At 40.7% G+C, this 17,459-nt stretch overlaps 1 protein-coding gene across 6 annotated transcripts in view; it reads right to left on the bottom strand.

Moving 5' to 3' along the window:
* STK33 (serine/threonine kinase 33) overlaps nucleotides 1-17,459 on the bottom strand; it is a 107,291-nt gene that overhangs the window by 25,153 nt on the left and 64,679 nt on the right. For all 6 annotated transcript variants that reach the window (XM_089521121.1, XM_089521124.1, XM_089521123.1 and 3 more), the window contains 4 exons: nucleotides 17,066-17,204; nucleotides 13,834-13,922; nucleotides 8,625-8,709; nucleotides 1,046-1,121 (listed from right to left, as the gene is read on the bottom strand). In XM_089521121.1, the coding sequence (XP_089377247.1) occupies nucleotides 1,046-1,121; nucleotides 8,625-8,709; nucleotides 13,834-13,922; nucleotides 17,066-17,204 (389 nt within the window). The remainder of the gene's footprint in view (nucleotides 1-1,045; nucleotides 1,122-8,624; nucleotides 8,710-13,833; nucleotides 13,923-17,065; nucleotides 17,205-17,459) is intronic.

Consider the following 17,459-nt stretch of genomic DNA (forward strand, 5'->3'; position numbering starts at 1 on the left):
GCTGGAAACAGCACTGTGGCTGTCAAAGGTGGCCCAAACCCAGCTGCAAAAGGAGCAGAAAAAATCTGCTTCAGCCCTCTGACACACAAAGAAACAAATGAAACACAAAATTATTGGCTCTGTATATAAGCATGTATACCAGATACAGTTAGCTGGTTGGAGCTAGACTGAATTGGAGTGCATTGGTCTGAATCAATGACACTTAAGTTAGAAGTAATTGGCTTTTTTTTTAATTTGGACTATTCTAAGTATCCCTAGCCTGGATTAAATCCAGGATATAAATGAGTTCTGTACAATAAGCAGAGAAGGTACTACCTGAGGTGGACATCAGGGGGTAGGGGTAATGTTCTCCCCATGACCATGCTGTAGCCATACCACTTTCTTGAGTTTTTATTGATTTTTGGCAGGGGAGAACGGTTATTTTGGGTGGTGAATCAGGTATTACAATTAAGCCACCAGCACCCCATTTGGAAGCAATATGGAGGAGTTTGTGGGAATTTAGAGGGGGCTTGCACTTGTTTGTTTGTTTTTTTGTCTCAACCCCCCCCCCCCCAAACTAGTTTTTGTCTTTAAAGGAGGGGTCAAGGAAGTCTGAGGGACACAAAAATTCTTTTGGGAGCACATGTAGAGCACAGATTTCAGTTTCCCCACCTGCAATACCAGAGAAATGCCTTAAGTGATGATATCCATCACTAATAGCTTCTACTGTTGTCAAATCTAAGCCAACGTGGATAGAAAGAACAACTATATTTCCACAAATCTTATTTTCCATCTAGGAAAAGTTGCAAGAATACGCTGATCTGTTGATGTATCTGGACAACGCATCCTAACGCTATGATCCTGAGAACAATTACCTGAGTTATGACTAGAGTGGAGGCATATTTGTATTAAAAAGATTAATCATTCATGTTAAGAAGTTAAGAAAGACAATTAAAAAATGCCAGTTAGTATGAAGGTGAGTCAAGCAACAACTTTCAATTTAAAAAACAGTTATCTTCTTTAGAAGGAAAATATTAATTTTATATAAATTTTGCAAGGTACTTACAGCATATACATAATGACACCTACGCTCCAAACATCACACTGTTGGCTATAGTCATGTGCACTTATCACTTCTGGGGCTGTCAACCAAGCAGAAACAATAATATTAATAATACAAAAAATACTTTTAAATGCTTAAAACAAAGCATGTGCTGATGAATACACTTTATTCCTCCCTCAAGCAAAAAGAAAAGCAGCAGATGTTGAGATTAATTATGTACAGTCCTTAACAATTCATGCCGATGTGTCCTCACTTTGATCATTTAGGAATGATGACATTATGACTAACTAATTGCATTATTGGTTTTCTCTGTAGCTATAAATTGTGGAAAAAAAATTCTTATAAAATCCTGATTGCAAATCCTTCATGACATCACATAAACATATGTCCATTTGGAAAATAAGTATAGTGCATAATGTTATGTACTGGATGTAAAGACAGTGGGAGTAACATAAATATCCATCTGGGACAAATCACAACAAGTACAACATTCATTTTTAAGATATGCTCTCAGAAAATAAAAATGTCTGTAAACCATTTGACATTGTTTTACATATCTATACACATCCTAGAGTTTAAACAATGTATACCTTGCAGTTTATTCACTGACACAAATCATGTGATCGTTTAGTAAAATGAGCTGTGTTTTCCCCTACACATGCACTCCACTTGATTCTCCCTTTGCATGGGACACAATTATACCAGGCTGTTTCTAGGAAACATATTCAGGTGCAGCTGTGTTAGCCATGTGGCAAAACAAAGCAAAATACAAAATCCACAAACAAGCAGCCAACCAAAATGCATGCTTATAATTTTTCATTGTCCCAAGTGGGAAACTATGTTTATTAACTTTGGAACATGTAAGTATCTTAAACTACCGGTGTCTGTGTTTACTTTGACAGAGGAAGCGTGACCCTGTTGGTGCTTCTAGACCTCTCAGCGGCCTTTGATACAATAGATCATGACATCCTGTTGGAACATCTGAGAGAGTTAGGAATCGGTGGCACTGCACTCCAGTGGTTCCGGTCCTTCCTCTCGGGTAGATTCCAAAGGGTGATGCTCGGGGAGAGTCGCTCCTTGAAAACGGAACTTAAATGTGGTGTCCCTCAAGTCGTCATACTGTCCCCGATGCTATTCAATATTTATATGAAGCCGCTGGGAGAAATCATTCGCAGACATGGGGCAGGGTGTTATCAGTACGCTGATGACACCCAAATATTTTTCTCCATGTCCCGATCAGCAGCTATGACAACAGATGGCATTTCTCCCCTCAGTCAGTGTCTTGAAGTGGTAATGGGTTGGATGAGGAAAAACAAACTCAGGCTGAATCCAGACAAAACGGAGGTACTTACAGTAGGGGCCCCCAAACCAGGTATAGGGTTGCAACCTCCAGTCCTAGATGGGGTCACGTTCTCCACAAAGGACTGTGTTCACAGTCTGAGGGTGCTCCTAGATCCGTCGCTTCACATGAGAAATCAGGTGAATGCGACGATCAGGAGCGTCTGTTATCAGCTTCGGCTGATACGTCAGCTGCGCCCTTTCCTGGAAGTAAAGGACCTAGAAACTGTTGTACATTCACTGGTAACTTCACGACTTGATTTCTGTAATGCGCTCTACATGGGGCTACCCTTGTCCAGAAACTTCAGCTAGTGCAAAATATGGCAGCCAGCCTTGTCGCCGGAAAAACTAGGAGTGACCGAATAACACCCATTCTAAAATCTCTTCACTGGCTGCCTATTACTTTCCGGGCACAGTACAAGGTGTTGGTTATAACCTTTAAAGCCCTACATGGCTTGGGCCCAACCTATTTCAGGGATTGCCTGCTCTCATATAATTCGCCCCGCACACTCAGGTCCTCCAGGAGGAATCTATTGCAGCCTTTAAAAACCAGACTAACTGCTACCTCCCAGAGGGTCTTCTCTGCAATTGTTCCCAAACTATGTAACGGCCTGCCGGACGAGATCCGTCAAATTGCCAGCTTAGACAGCTTTTAAAAAGCTGTCAAGACGGATCTCTTCCGACAGGCCTTTCCTGAATAAAAAGTGCCCGGCCACAGAATGACTGCCTCTCACATCATGTATTAGCCCACCGTTCTGTCCTTGTCATACTGTATATATTTGTTGTTGTTGTTGTTGTTGTTCTGTTTTGATAGATATTTTAATTGTAACATGTTTAATCCTGTTTTAAGGGGGGGGGGGGAATTTGGGACATAATGTTGTAAATGTGAATTTTAATATGTTGTGAGCCGCTGATTGTCTAGTTACAGAAAAGCGGGATACAAATAAAAGTTTTACTTATTTATTATTTACTTGTTTTTATTCTCAGATCTTGGCTTGTTACAAAACTGGTAATCTTAGTCTGTTGTCCACACAAAATAGGAAGCCACATCACTAGTTAAAAATCTTTCTGGTTTAATCATACCTCATGAAATAGAAGGAGCAAAGGATTGATATATGAGAAGTCAGACTCTTGTATTTTCAGTTTAATAAACAAATATCACAATCCAAACACAACCACTGAATGTTGATATCACAGTATTCATGACAATTGCTTTGAAGTTAACACATTTTATCTATTCTAATGCAGTACTGCAGATCAGGAGTTTCATCTCCTATTGTACCCTTTGTCTGCAAGAGGCATTTCATCTCAATAAGTGAACCATCAATGCTACATGCATCAGTACTTCAGTCTATGTAACACTAATATCAATGGTCTTAGCAAATGTTTATGATCAACTGTCTTGACTATCCAAACTTGCCTTTAGTATGTGCTAAAACTAAGTGAAATCTTCCTCTTAGTATATTCAACTGTTGCTTTGGAATTATTAACTGACTTAAAATACTGTAAAACCTAATTTTGAAATGTTGTTATATCATAGCTTGTCTACTATTAGGTAAACAACACCAGCCACAGTATCTTTTTTAAAAAAAAATGCTGGATCCTAACAAAGCAGGAAGTATGATGTACAGCATCAAATATGGGTCAACACAGCTAAAACACAAAATACAGAAAATAAAAGCCAATTACGTGAAGGATTGTCACACATTTTTAGCTCAGAAAATTTGAATAGAAACACACTGCATTTAAACTCACCAAACCCTCACTAATTATTTGCCATCGTACAATATAGTTATTCAGATACTTGCTTTTGTTGTTCTACAGAAATATGTTATCTTGAGATGTTATCTTGAGCCTATGTTATCTTGAGATCTTATTCTAGATAGCAGGTCAGAAACAGGCCAAGCAACAGGCTAGATAATGGACTAACTGTTCTGTTATCTCTACAGCATAAATACAGATTGTCTTCTACAATAAGGTTTTAGTATATCTGCTTTTGAGAAACGGATCACACTTGGATTAGAACCAAACCTTTGTAAATGCTCAATACAAACTATAGTTTGCAAGTCCATAGAAGTGGTTTTCTATCTAATTTCTGTTTCTGATAAAATATTACCCAGGGAAAATAAAAATGCCTGAAGAATTTACGTATCATGTTGCCTAATTATATCTTCAGTTTTAGTTTTTTAAATTATTTTAATGTATACAACACATTCTAATGCATGTTTACATTGAATCCAACTGTAGTTACCTTTATGGTTCTTCCTCCCTAGTAAGTGTACTTAGGATTGCACATTTAATATATGAAATATTTCTGGAAGAAAAGAGCTAAACTGATTACTCACGAGTATACCTTTTATATACAATCAAACCCTATCTAAATAGTGTAAACTACACTCATCCCTCCCCGTTCGCGGACTTGGACTCCGTGGTTTTGGTCCTTCGCAAACGGTAAAGGAAGAGGGACAAAATGGTGCACATGCAGGAGCTTGAATATCCACAATATTTCTGATTCCTGGAAGGGGGGGTCCAGAACGGATCCCTCCCAAATTCGGGGGGACGAGTGTAATTAATAAATGAACTATAGCAACAATAATAGACCTCTTTCCAAAATTTGACAACATTATTATTATTATTATTATTATTATTTGTATACCGCCCTCTGGCAAACCAATCCGGGCGGTTAACAACAGTAAAATATAAAATATGACAATTAAAAACACTTTATCCCTCCCCCCCTTAAGACAGTATTAAACAGTATAACATATTAAAACACAATATCAATGCATAAAAACAACAATTAAAAACTAAACTAAAAACCCTGACGTCCCTCTGTTGATCCTCAACCATCACTAAGATGGGGCCACGGGAGGAATGAGGGAATCAGGGAACCTGGGCCGGGATGGTTAATCTGGAAAGGCCTGCCGGAAGAGATTTCTTAAAGCTGTCTAATGATGTTATCTGACGGATCTCATCCGGCAGGTCGTTCCAGAGTTTGGGGGCGACAGCAGAGAACGCCCTCTGGGAGGTTGCCGCAAGCCTAGATTTTAGAGGCTGTAGTAAGTTCCTCCCAGAGGACCAGAGAGCGCGGGGAGGATTGTACGGGAGGAGGCGGTCCCTAAGATAGCTTGGACCCAAGCCATTTAGGGCTTTAAAGGTGATAATCAACACCTTGTACTGGGCCCGGAAGCTGATAGGATGCTAAAATAACAGGAAGGGCCAAAAGTATTAGAAAATTGTTATGTATTATCATACTTTGGGTTAAATTACCACATATCCAAATTTCAGCCTCAAAAATGATTTTAAAACATTTTTCCTAAAAATATGGCTAAACAGAGAGCTTCCTTTAATTTGAATAAAATGTAGGCAGGCCTGTGAAGTTCTTGTGGTTTGAGATCTCCTGACTAAGGGATGGGCAAGAGATGAGCAATTTTCTGAAAATGGATTCCTTCATGTCCAGAGGACATTGTCTACTATTCTAAGTACACTTATTAACATTAAATGTCAATGAAATTGGTGGCATTATTTCTGAGTAAGCATATAATAGATCAGGTTACTAATCCACTCAGTATTATGCCCGAATTCACTTATGACAGAGTTCTTTTTTTAATGCCACAATTTTGTGCTTCACCAGTATAAAGCTGTATTGACCACATAGTATTAACAGTCAGACTTAACTAAAAATGCCTTGGGAAATGCAAGCTATACCATTCTATAGAAATAGTTTTGCATCCACATAATGAATAGAAGACACTAAAATGGACAGCCTTGACAATATTCATGCTAAACTGGAATAGGTTTAGTCAGATATTCCTTCAAGCTTATTCCCAACCTTATATTGAAACAGTGTAGCATGTTCCCATAAGCTTAAGGTACTACAAGTTGAGTATCTCTTATCCATAATTCCAAAATACTCTAAAATCCAAAACTGTCCACATGGGTGGCCCAAATAGTGACACCTTTGCTTTCTGAAGGTTCAATTTACACAAGCTTTGTTTCATGCACAAAATTATTAAAAATATTAAGTATAAAATTGCATTCAAGCCATGTGTATAAGGTCTATATGAAATATATGTGAATTTCATGTTTAGACATGGATCCCATCTCCAAAATATATCATTATATATATGGAAATATTCCAAAATTTAAAAAATTCTGAAATGCAAGACACTTCTGATTCCAAGCATTTTGGATAAGGGAGGCCCAACCTGTATCTCAATTAATGGAATCAAAGGCCTGTTACAGACTGCCAAAATAAAGCTGCTTCGGGTCTCTTTGGAGGTATGCTATTTAAATGATGCATGGGTCCTAAGAGTCCGGAGGTCACGCCAAAGCCACACTCCATTCCTAAGCACTGGAGTGTAGCTTTGGTGCAGCTTCCGGATTTTTAGGATGCATGCATCATTTAAACAGCATACCTCCAAAGAGACCCGAAGCAGCTTTATTTTGGCAGTCTGTAACAAGCCAAAGATTTCACACAGGTCTATGAGAAAGACTATAAGTGTTTGAGTGACAGCAAGGAATCTTTCTTCTCCCCTCCTACTAACTGCAGAATCGTGCCAATTCCATCCTCCCCTCCAGATAGTACAGAAAGATCTATGACCGTGATGGAGAACCTTTTAGAGACTGAGTGCCCAACCCCAAAGGTGTTCCCACACCGAGCATCACCCAGTGCTGGGGGCAGGACTTCTGGGGATGGCACATCAGGGGGTGGGACTTCCAAATTCTGGGGGGGGGGGGGACTTCTGGAGGCAGGACTTCCCCGGAGACAGGTTGAAGGCCTGGGACAGCCGGGAAGAGGAGGAACAGGCACACACCTGTTCCTCCTCCTCCTCCCCCCCAACACTTCCTACAGGTCTTCAGCTGCCTCTCTGGAGACAGCCAAAGGCCCAAGATGGCCACGAAGAGGAAGAATAGGTGCGTGCCTGTTTCTCCTCTTCCCCACCCTCTGTGTGCCCTCAAAAATGGCTTTGCATGCCATCTCTGGCATAATTAATAATAATAATAATTTGTTTTATTTATATACCGCTATTCCAAAGATCATAGCGGTGAACAGCAAGTAAGCTAATTAGCAAGTAAGCTAATTTGCCCCCAACAGTCTGGGTACTCATTTTAGCGACCTCGGAAGGATGCAAGCCTGAGTTGAGCTTGGGCCCTTTTGCTGGTCTTGAACTCGCAACCTTGTGGTTTCAAGTGAATGGCTGCAGTATAGGCATTTAATCACTGTGCCACCAGGGCTCCATGCATGCATGCTATAGTTTCACCACAATGGGCCTAGAATATGACCTGGTAAACTGGGAGGAATTAATTGCCCCCAACTTGGCAGAAGCAGTTATTACATGGAATATTGCTCAAATAAGGTACAGAATTTTGTTTAATTCTTGCCTCCCTCAGGTCTTTTGTGACAGTTTCATCACAATCAGATGAGGCTAGGAAAGAAGTTGAGAAAGTCCTCTTATGCAAGCAGATGCCCATTTTCATAGTACGGGTTACAACCATTTAAGGTATAGAAATTCTTTCAGAAATCAAATGGTTACAACATAAAAAGACTGAATGATGCCACTTCTTGCCAACCTAAAATTTACTTAGCCTTCAGTCAAAAGTTCACTAGATTGAAGATGTTTTCAAATAACTATAATAAAATAGTTTCACTCAAGATATATTTTCCTGATTTAGGTCCAAAACACTGAAGAAATCATTCAGTTTGAGACGGCTTTAACTGTCCTTGCTCAATGCTAGAGAATTCTGCATTGAGCCAAGGCAGTTTTGTGAGACATTTGGCCTTCTCTGTCAGAGAGCTCTTGAGCCACAATAAACTACAATTCCCTGAGTTCCCTAGCATTGAGCTGGGACAGATAATGTGGTCTCAAACTGGATTATTTCTGCAGTGTGTTTTGGACTTTAATTCATGGGATGGGGGATTAGAAAGACATGAACCTTCTTGATTACACCATACATGACTTGGTATCTGACTGAAGCTTTATGAAGCTGTTTATTAGCAAGACTATTTTACAACTGTGCAAAGCTTCTTGCAACTGCGAAAAGGTTCATGCAAATTATGAAACACTGGCATATCTGTAAGCAATAGGCAAGGCTAAGGTACAGTATATGTATACATCTAAATAAATTGGCATGGCCTATCCATTAACAGTTACCTACAAAACAAGACGTAATTCATTCAAATGCCATTCCTTTATGAGATGAGACTGAATGGGAATATTATCATATGATGCACTGAACTTACCCATGTAGATAGGAGTCCCACAGGTAGACTGGAACATGCTTTCACTGCCTCCCATCTTTTGTACAGCTAAACCAAAATCAGTCACCTACAAGAAACAGAACTCATCTGTCTTGAAAATTCCCTGCTGATATGTAGTTGCAGCTCTTTTATTTCTCTTAAGAGTTCATTGTTCACAGCAAAACCACTTCAGTGAGAACTAAAAGAATTTGACTAGATTTCTCAAATGATCTCATGTAACAGTGCATCTTAAGCAGAGAAAGCTCTACACCAATCCTCCTATAAATATTCAGAGCCCAGTTTTAAACAACTTTAATCCTTACTTTGCCAATGGTACTAGCATTTGAGCATACATAAAGCTGAGAAGATTATTAATGAGATTCAAACTAAGTATATGCTGCTATCAAGCCTGCATCAAACTCCTTAAATAAAAAAGGCTGATATTTTAATCATGTTCCATTATTACAAGATCTTTAGGGAGCACAAACATGGGACATAGTAGATGCTAACAGAGAAGTATTTTATGAGTTGAATAGAAACAAGGAAGGAAGTCAAGAGGAGTAGTTGGACATTTGATAGCCTATTCTTACTCTCTTTATGTGGAGACTCTCTGGGTAAGCAAGAAAGAGAGAAGTAGAAAGAAAGCTGAAATTAATTCATCCTTTGAATATCCAGGTATTCATATTCATACCCATCAGCCAAGTGTTCCATGGATATTCCATGGGTTGAAGGCCAAAGCTTACCATACATCAAAACAGTGCAGAGCCATTTCCAGCTGAGACAAGGGGTCCCAATGGAAGGCTGACAACACAACATTCTGATTATGGTGGAATGGAGAGACCACCTTTGGGGAAAAAGCAGGATCAAAGTGCAGCACCACCTTGTCTCTGTGGGAGATCGTATAGGGCTGATCCAACCACAGGGCACACAGTTCCCCAGCTCACGGAGCAAAGGTGAAAGCCATAAGGAAAAATGCCTTGAGGGTAAGAAACCTGATATCCACAGTAGCCATAAGTTAAAAAGTGTTCTCCATGAGCTGAGAAACGCCAACAAGAGGGACCTTGGTAGAACAGGGTCCTTGGTGGGTGAGTAGAAGTAGGACAAACTCCCGAAGAGCCTCTTGACAGTCACCCCCCTAAACAACACCGAAGAAGGGTGGTCCATCAGTTGGTGAACCACTTTGGCTATCAGCTATACCCTCTGAGAAGAGAACAAGAGACACTCCTTCTTCAGGTGCAGCGTGAACAATATCACCATCCTCTCATTGGTCAGTACCAACAGGAGACCTGCTGCCAAGGCAAAGGCATAGAAGCATCACCATTTGATAGTGCAGAACCAATGGGCAGATGGCTTACAAGATGCAAGCAGTACTGACCAAAGGCACCCATCTAATTCTTGTGGAAGCACCACGTGGTCAGATGAAGAGGCTTGAGATTTGGGTTACATACTTTGTCCCTCACTTGTGTGAGCAGAGTTGGGGAGTAAGGCAGGCAGAGGTACTTGTGGCCTGACATCTGAAGGAGCATTGCAAACCAGGGCTGCTAGAGCCGCTGGAGTGCTATGGGGATGCATTCTGACTTGTCCTCATGAATCTTGACCAGCACTCTCGTTATCAGGAAAGAAGCAGAAACAGGTAGAGCTGGCACCCTGTCCAATACAGAAAAAAGGTGTTGCTCAGCAAGCCATGACTGCAGCCCCTTCTGCTGCAGAACAGTTTGCACTTGTGGATTAGTTTGAAAGAAACATGTTGTAAAGAGGGAGAGCAAGGGAGGGTTGGATGGGCGAAGGAGGAAGAAGGGGGAAGGGAGGACCCAGGGGCAGCAGCAGGATGGAAGGATTCCCAGCTGAGTACAGGGGAAGAAGAGTTGCAGCTGGCGCCAGGAAGGCGGCTGGGGGAGGCACCCCAGGAGGAGGGACATATAAGGCATAGGGAGGAAGAGGAAAGGGGAGGAGACGGGATACGCGGAAGAAGGGTTCGAGGAGGCATTAGGGAAAGAGGACGGGGTTCCCTTCAGGTAACACCCAGCCCCAGCTTCAACTCCCCAACACGGGCTGGGAGGATAAGAGCCGGACCCTGCCACGTGTCGGTGCCGGTGAGTCCTAGGGGCCAAAGACCCGAACAGGGAGAGCCTTTTAACCCAGGAGCCGGCCGGGGTGAAGGAGGGAGAGAGGGAGAAGAACCCACCTGGTGGGAGTGGAGAAACAGGGGCAACCCGAGAGAAGCAAACGTGCCCGTGGTGGGTCCGGGAGAAGAGCTGCCGCCGGCTCGTCCTGGAGGACTAGCGCCCGAGTGAGCAGGCAGAGACGCCCAAAGAGAAGCTAGGGCTGTGCAGTTAACAGCCATCCCCCCCCCCCCCCGCCCAGTGAAGTAACTAGGGAGTGGGAAGAAGGGCTGCTACTTCAAGACTTATTGAGAATAAAGTTGGACTGTTGACTGTTCGCCTGGAGTGAGTGGTGTTGTACTAACGGGAAGCACACAAACCCCTCATTATGGAGCCTCAAAGGGTATTGCCGCCCATGGGACCACAGGCCCCGCCCACACATGTCTACCAATGGACAGCCCCACTGTCACACTATCAGGTTGAAAGCATGCTGGGACAGAGACCATTTGTGTACCTCTACCACAATCCAGCTGAGCATATATGTTAGTAGATTGGCCTGTCCGAGGACAATTTTCCTGAAATAATATTTTGGGCACATACTTAGCTGGAAATACTAAAACATATTATGATCACTAACGAGTCATTCAACTAGATAGCCCATCATCCAGGGCAAGTTTAACGGTATAAATATGGTTTTAAAACCTATACACACTCAAACTCTATGTTTGTTCTGTTTTGCTCTTTGACCTTCCAGTCTGAGCCACTTCACCTTTCCACTATCTTCTCATCAGACAGTAATTATAATCCCATTGCAAACCCCTAAAGCTGTGCTATCCTTTTTCCATATTTCTATTTTGGTTAGCACTGTATGCTGTAGTTTTTTGTCGGTTTTTCGGGTTATGTAGCCATATTCTAGAAGAGTTTCTTCCTGATGTTTCACCAGCATCTGTGGCTGGCATCTTCAGAGAATGCTTGCCTGGAAAGGAGTTGGGTATATATATTGTGTGACCTGGAAAGGAAGGAGTGATTTGCATGTGGATTGTTCGGTTGCTAATGACAAGCCTCAGGGTGGGAGGGTATGCAAAGGAAGATTAGTATCTGCTTGATTAGTGCTCATTGTCTGCTGGGAAACCCCTGACCCTGGGAGATTTCTCATTTGCATTTGCTGAGTCTTCATCTTGCTATTTTTCAGAACTGGTAGCCAAACCTTGTTTACTTTAAGGGTTTCCTCTTTCCTATTGAAATTGTCCAGGTGTTTGTGGATTTCAGTGGCTTCCCTGTGCATCCTGACATGGTAGTGGTTGGCATGGTCCAGAATTTCAGTGTTTTCAAACAGTATTTTATGCCCAGGATCGTTTGTAACATGTTCTGCTACTGCTGATTTTTCTGGCTGACCCAGTCTGCAGTGTCTCTGTATGCTGTGTTTGTTTGAATTGCTCTCTTGTGCGTATGATACATTTTTCTAAATAAAAACGAAGACCTGGAGTCCTCCCCAGTTACTACTGGTATACACTGATGCAAATGGTCCAAAGGCTCCCCAAGCCTCTTGCAAAAGCTAATTTTCCCAACATGTGAAGTAACACTGACAGTTGATGGGGGGCCCCCAATCCCCAACACCTGTTCTTTGGATAACAAAGATCAGCTGAATGATGCATCTGGGAATGCACCAATCCCACAGGTGTATGGCAAACTTGTTCACTGCAGAGGATCTGATGCCACCTTGCTTATTTATGCAGTACTCCATGGTCATGTTGTCTGACAGCATCTGCACTACCATTCCCCTGATGAAACCCTGATGAAGGCCTCCATGACTGCGATCATTTCCAGGGCATTAATATGGCAGTTCATCTCTGTCTCTGAGCATGTCCCATGAACCATCAGACTTATCCCAGTCTATAAATAGCCAGTTCACACATGTATGGTGAAATAACAAGAGACAAACTCAAACAGGCATGGATGGTTGGGAAGCTATTTGGTGTAATAAAAAACACCTTGAGGTAGGTGAACAAACTTGATTGCATAGCCTAGGTGAACAATAGTAAGAGCAGACAATGAGCACTAATCAAGCAGATACTAATCCTCCTTTGCATACCCTCCCACCCTGATGCCTGGTAGTTTGGCTACCAGTCTTAAAAAAATACCAAAATCAAGACCTAGCCCATGCAACTTAAAACTACCCAGAGTGAAGGGGGATTCCCATTAATTAAATGGACACCCTGAGGTCTTGCCTTTCAACGACTGAACAATACACAGGTTAACATGCACTTCCCCTTAACCAACATACATATATCTACTCTCTTCCATGCTAGCATTCTCTGAAGATGCCAGCCACAGATGCTGGTGAAACGTCAGGAAAAAACTCTTCTAGAACACGGACTCATAGCCCGAAAAACCCACCAAAAATGATGGATACCAGCCATGAAAGCCTTCAACTTCACATTAAGCTGCTTTATTTATCACATACTGTACCCCAAAACTTTAGTTCTATGTGTCAGCATGTACTTTTTATAAAATCCGCACAGTCGTTTTATATCAGCTATAAAAATGATACGTAAGGATGTTGTAATATATAATTTAGTAACCACAAAGGGCCAATTATTGCCATACAAATAAATGAGTATAAGTTCTTGATATATTTAATGTGTTTAGGTAGTAAATATCCAAAGTCCACAAAGCAAAAAGTAGCTGGTAAGTAAAACATTGTACGTTTTTCAAAATTATAAAATGTTTAAATTAAATTGCCAGTGCATATAATTCATGCTAATTATCGCTCCCCCGCTTATGGTTGTTAAAGCTTGGAACTATATCCAAAAGGTATAAGAAAAGGAGTAGGGTATACTTTTGAAAACATTTCTTTGTAAATGACCTATAAGTATATTATTCTTCATTCAATAAGAAGTTTCACCAATGGTATTTGACTCCTACATTCTTGTCAATTGCTAGTGCACCAGACCCTTTTATTTTGTCTTGATTATACCATTACACCTGAGCTTAAAACCAATAATAGGCATTTATGGGGAAACTTCACTTTTGATACCTGGATCTACAAAAAAATTGCACACAAAACAAAAGTACTGCTTGAAGTAAAGTGTTGCAATTTCTGGGCTTACCTTTATGTTTAATTTCATTTCATTTTCTTCATCAATGTCACTGCTTTTAACTAAAATGTTTTCCAATTTCAAATCTCTATGAACAATATCTGTCAAGATGAGGAACAAAAAGTGAAAGTGTTATTTATCAAGTGCGTAGAAAATATTCTGACAGAAGTGTTTTAAACCCTTTTGATTGAGTAATTTATGAGCTACATTTTCAATGCATTTCATCTTACATTAATGCACATAACCAGACACTGTATTCTTTCTTTTAGAGAAGAAGTATTGTCTATCCATTCCATACCTGGATCAAACTTAGATCCATTCTTTTAATAAAGTGAAAAAGAAGTCTTCACAGATTTTATGACACTAAATAATATGATTTGTCACATGATTTACTTTAAAAGCACCAATTTGTAAGATTAGTATATCAAATGGAAAAAAATCCAACTCATTTCCTGTGCTTGGGAAGAAAAAGTACAACGATCAAGAGAAGCAGAGATGAACAAATCTTTTTCAATCTTTCACAGTTTACACTTGTGTTTCCCTTCACAGTATTGCCCTGAAATTCCATTGAGCTGTCTCCCATCCTCAGCTCATGATTTTTCTGTTTTCAAAGAACAGAACTCTCAAAATACTATCTTTTCACATTTATGTGTGTTTATGTCCTTCAGCATGCAAGCTGGGGAGGACAAGGCCCCACGTCACTGCCCAATGAGCAAATAAACTGCTTTTTCTGCCTGTTCAGAAAGCCAAGAAGGGTTAACCGACACCGTTGCACTGTCCAGAAGAGTCAGCACACAGCACCACATTCTGTCTGAACAGCACTGTGATGAGGACTCAGGCCCCAGATGGCCCAAAAGGGCCATCAGTGGGCCAGTCTGGGGGGCCTCAGATTGGCCCAATGACAGCCCTTTGGGGCAATCTGATTGAGGCCTGAGTCCTCATCACACTCCTGGATCACTCAGATCACTCACACCCCTGGATCACCCTGGATCACTCAGAGGCTGCACCGAGGCCGCTGAACACAGCCCAAAATCGGATGTGAAGGAGTGGTTTCTTACCACTCCTTTTTGCGGCTCATTCAGATCTGCAGCAGCAAGCACCCTCAGGACTGTGGCGTCTGGTTGCCACAATCCCGCGGCAGTCCCAGGTAGATCTGGGCAGAAGTAGCCTCTGGCCACTCCTACTTCCCCATCTGCTTGAGGAGTAAAAAAAACAACCCCAAGAATAAATAAGGAGGAAGGTGAGAAAGCTTCAATATGGATTTGCAAAAATTTGCTCTTCCCTGTTTGCTTATTCTGTGTGACCCTACTGGGCCTAGTCCTTCATACTGCATACCTAGAGGAAGTGGAGAAAGCAGAGCTAGTAGAAGTGGTGGCTGCTCATGTGGCTTTCTCTCATTCACTCTCTCATCCATTCTGGATGGCTATGCTGGACTCAGACCTCCAGTTATGCTATTTAAATTGGTAGATCAAGAGGATAAAATAGGAAGAGCTCCCCAGAGCAAAATGGAAGATATTGCTTCTTAGAGTCACTAATTGCCCAGTTCTTCTTTCTTTGTTTCTTTCCTTCTTTCCTATCTTTCTTTCTTTCTATCTTTCTTTCTTTTTTTTCCTTTTATTTATATTCCTCCTTTTTCCCAATATGACACCCAAAGCTGGTCACAGTCCTTTCTGCCATTTCCCGAGAGACAGAAGGAAAGTGAACCAGAGGAGGCAGAAGCTACTCTTCTTTTTCACCTGTGCTCTCCCCTCTTGCACAGTGCTGGAGACCAATCCCAACAGTGTCAATCATTCTTGACATGAGTCAGCAGTACGTCTGCACCAATCCACAGTGTCACAATACACTGCACTGTGTTTCACATTTAATTTTGCATAAACTGTATAAAACATAAGTTCCTATTAAAGACAAACTAAAAACTGTCTAAAAATTATGGGCAAGTTGCAAACAACACCTTTGGGTATATTTATTTTATTGACTGATTTGATTTTTTTATCCTGACTTTCTCCCAGACTGGACCCAAGGAAGTGTACAACATGATCTATAACAATTAATAAATACAGAATATGTAATAACATTAAACATAATTCAACATTATGTAACATTAATACACAATTAAATTTAGATAGTTTAAAAACATAAGGATTTAATATATAGCATCCATCCATTACAAACCCCTTCCCTGTTTTGTTTCTATTTGTTTCTTGTACAGGTAGAGTTTCTCTTATTCAAAATGCTTGGGATTGGAAGTTTCAGATTTTTTCAGATTTTGGAATATTTGCATAAATGTACACAATGAGATATTTTGGAGATGGGACCCAAGCCTAAACATGAAATTCATTTATGTTTCTAATACATCTTATAAATGTAGCCTGAAGATAAGGAAGCCTGAAGAAAGAAATGAAACTGGGGACTGCATCAGGAAAGAGAGGCTCAGAGCTTCACTGTATATGTAAATATCATCAAACAGCCTCATGGAGTAGGGTCTGCATTTACAACCAGTGGTAGTGAAAGCTCCGACCACCTTAGCTGAGAGAACATAAGTCACCGTCAATTCAATCACTGTAGTATCCTCACCAAAAATAAGCAAAGCAGTAATATTTTAATTGTTGAAGAAGCAATCCTCTTAGGGAGCCCTAGTGGTGCAGTGGTTAAATGCCGGTACTGCAGCCACTCACAGCCATAAGATTGTGAGTTCGATGCTGCAAGGCCCCAGGGTCCACTCAGACTTTCATCCTTTCATAGGTCGGTAAAATGAGTACCCAGCTTGTCAGAGGTAATTAGCTTACACATTGTAACATGCTTAAGGTTGCTAGTTCATTGATAAGCGGTATAGAAATGTACTTACTATTGCTATAATCCTCACCACTGTGTTGCAGAAAAGAACTTCTGCACTGTCAACATTTTTAAAAAAAGTTTTTTAAAAAAGAAAATAAAAAAGAGACCAAAAAAGAAATAAATTTTGGTTTTCATTCAACAGGTGCAAAATTATACTATGAAATCAGTCAGTGTTACTCAACGTGGTGATCTATGGACCAGTGCTGTTTCACAAGCCATCAGCTGCTAGGATGCACACGTTTCTAAGAAACTGTGTGAATACATTAATAATATAGCATAAACATGGTACTGGTCCATGGCACACCAGGGAAATAAGAGTCATTCCCCCACAACAGATAGTTTGGGAAGCACTGAAATAAATACATACAAAAATTGCAAACATAGTACAATAAAGAATGAGCATTCTTACCTTTCTTGTGAAGATATGCTATTGCTGATGCAAGACTTTGAATTATGTGCCGTGTCTCGTTCTCTGAAAACTGACCTTTTCTTTGAAGAATCTCTTTAAGTTCTCCATCTTCACATAACTCCATTACAAGATATACACGCTAACATTAATAAACAAAATATAACTTTTTATTTTTAACAGTTACAGTAACTTTAACTTTAAATCCTGCAAATCTGAAGTATAAAAATTTTATAAATTCTACTTTACCAAGACTGGATAATAAATTAATTATAGTTCTTGTCTCTTGACTGGCCAACTGTCACTCGCATTAACAAAAACATTACAAGATTCAAAGGTAAACTATAAAGAGCAATTTATATTAGTTATAAGTGGTTCCTCAAGAAGCAAAGGCTCA

The sequence above is a fragment of the Sceloporus occidentalis genome, unplaced genomic scaffold (genome assembly GCF_023333645.1).
Source record: "Sceloporus occidentalis isolate IW3139 unplaced genomic scaffold, rSceOcc1.0.p SCAF_4, whole genome shotgun sequence".
Classification (NCBI taxonomy): domain Eukaryota; kingdom Metazoa; phylum Chordata; class Lepidosauria; order Squamata; family Phrynosomatidae; genus Sceloporus; species Sceloporus occidentalis.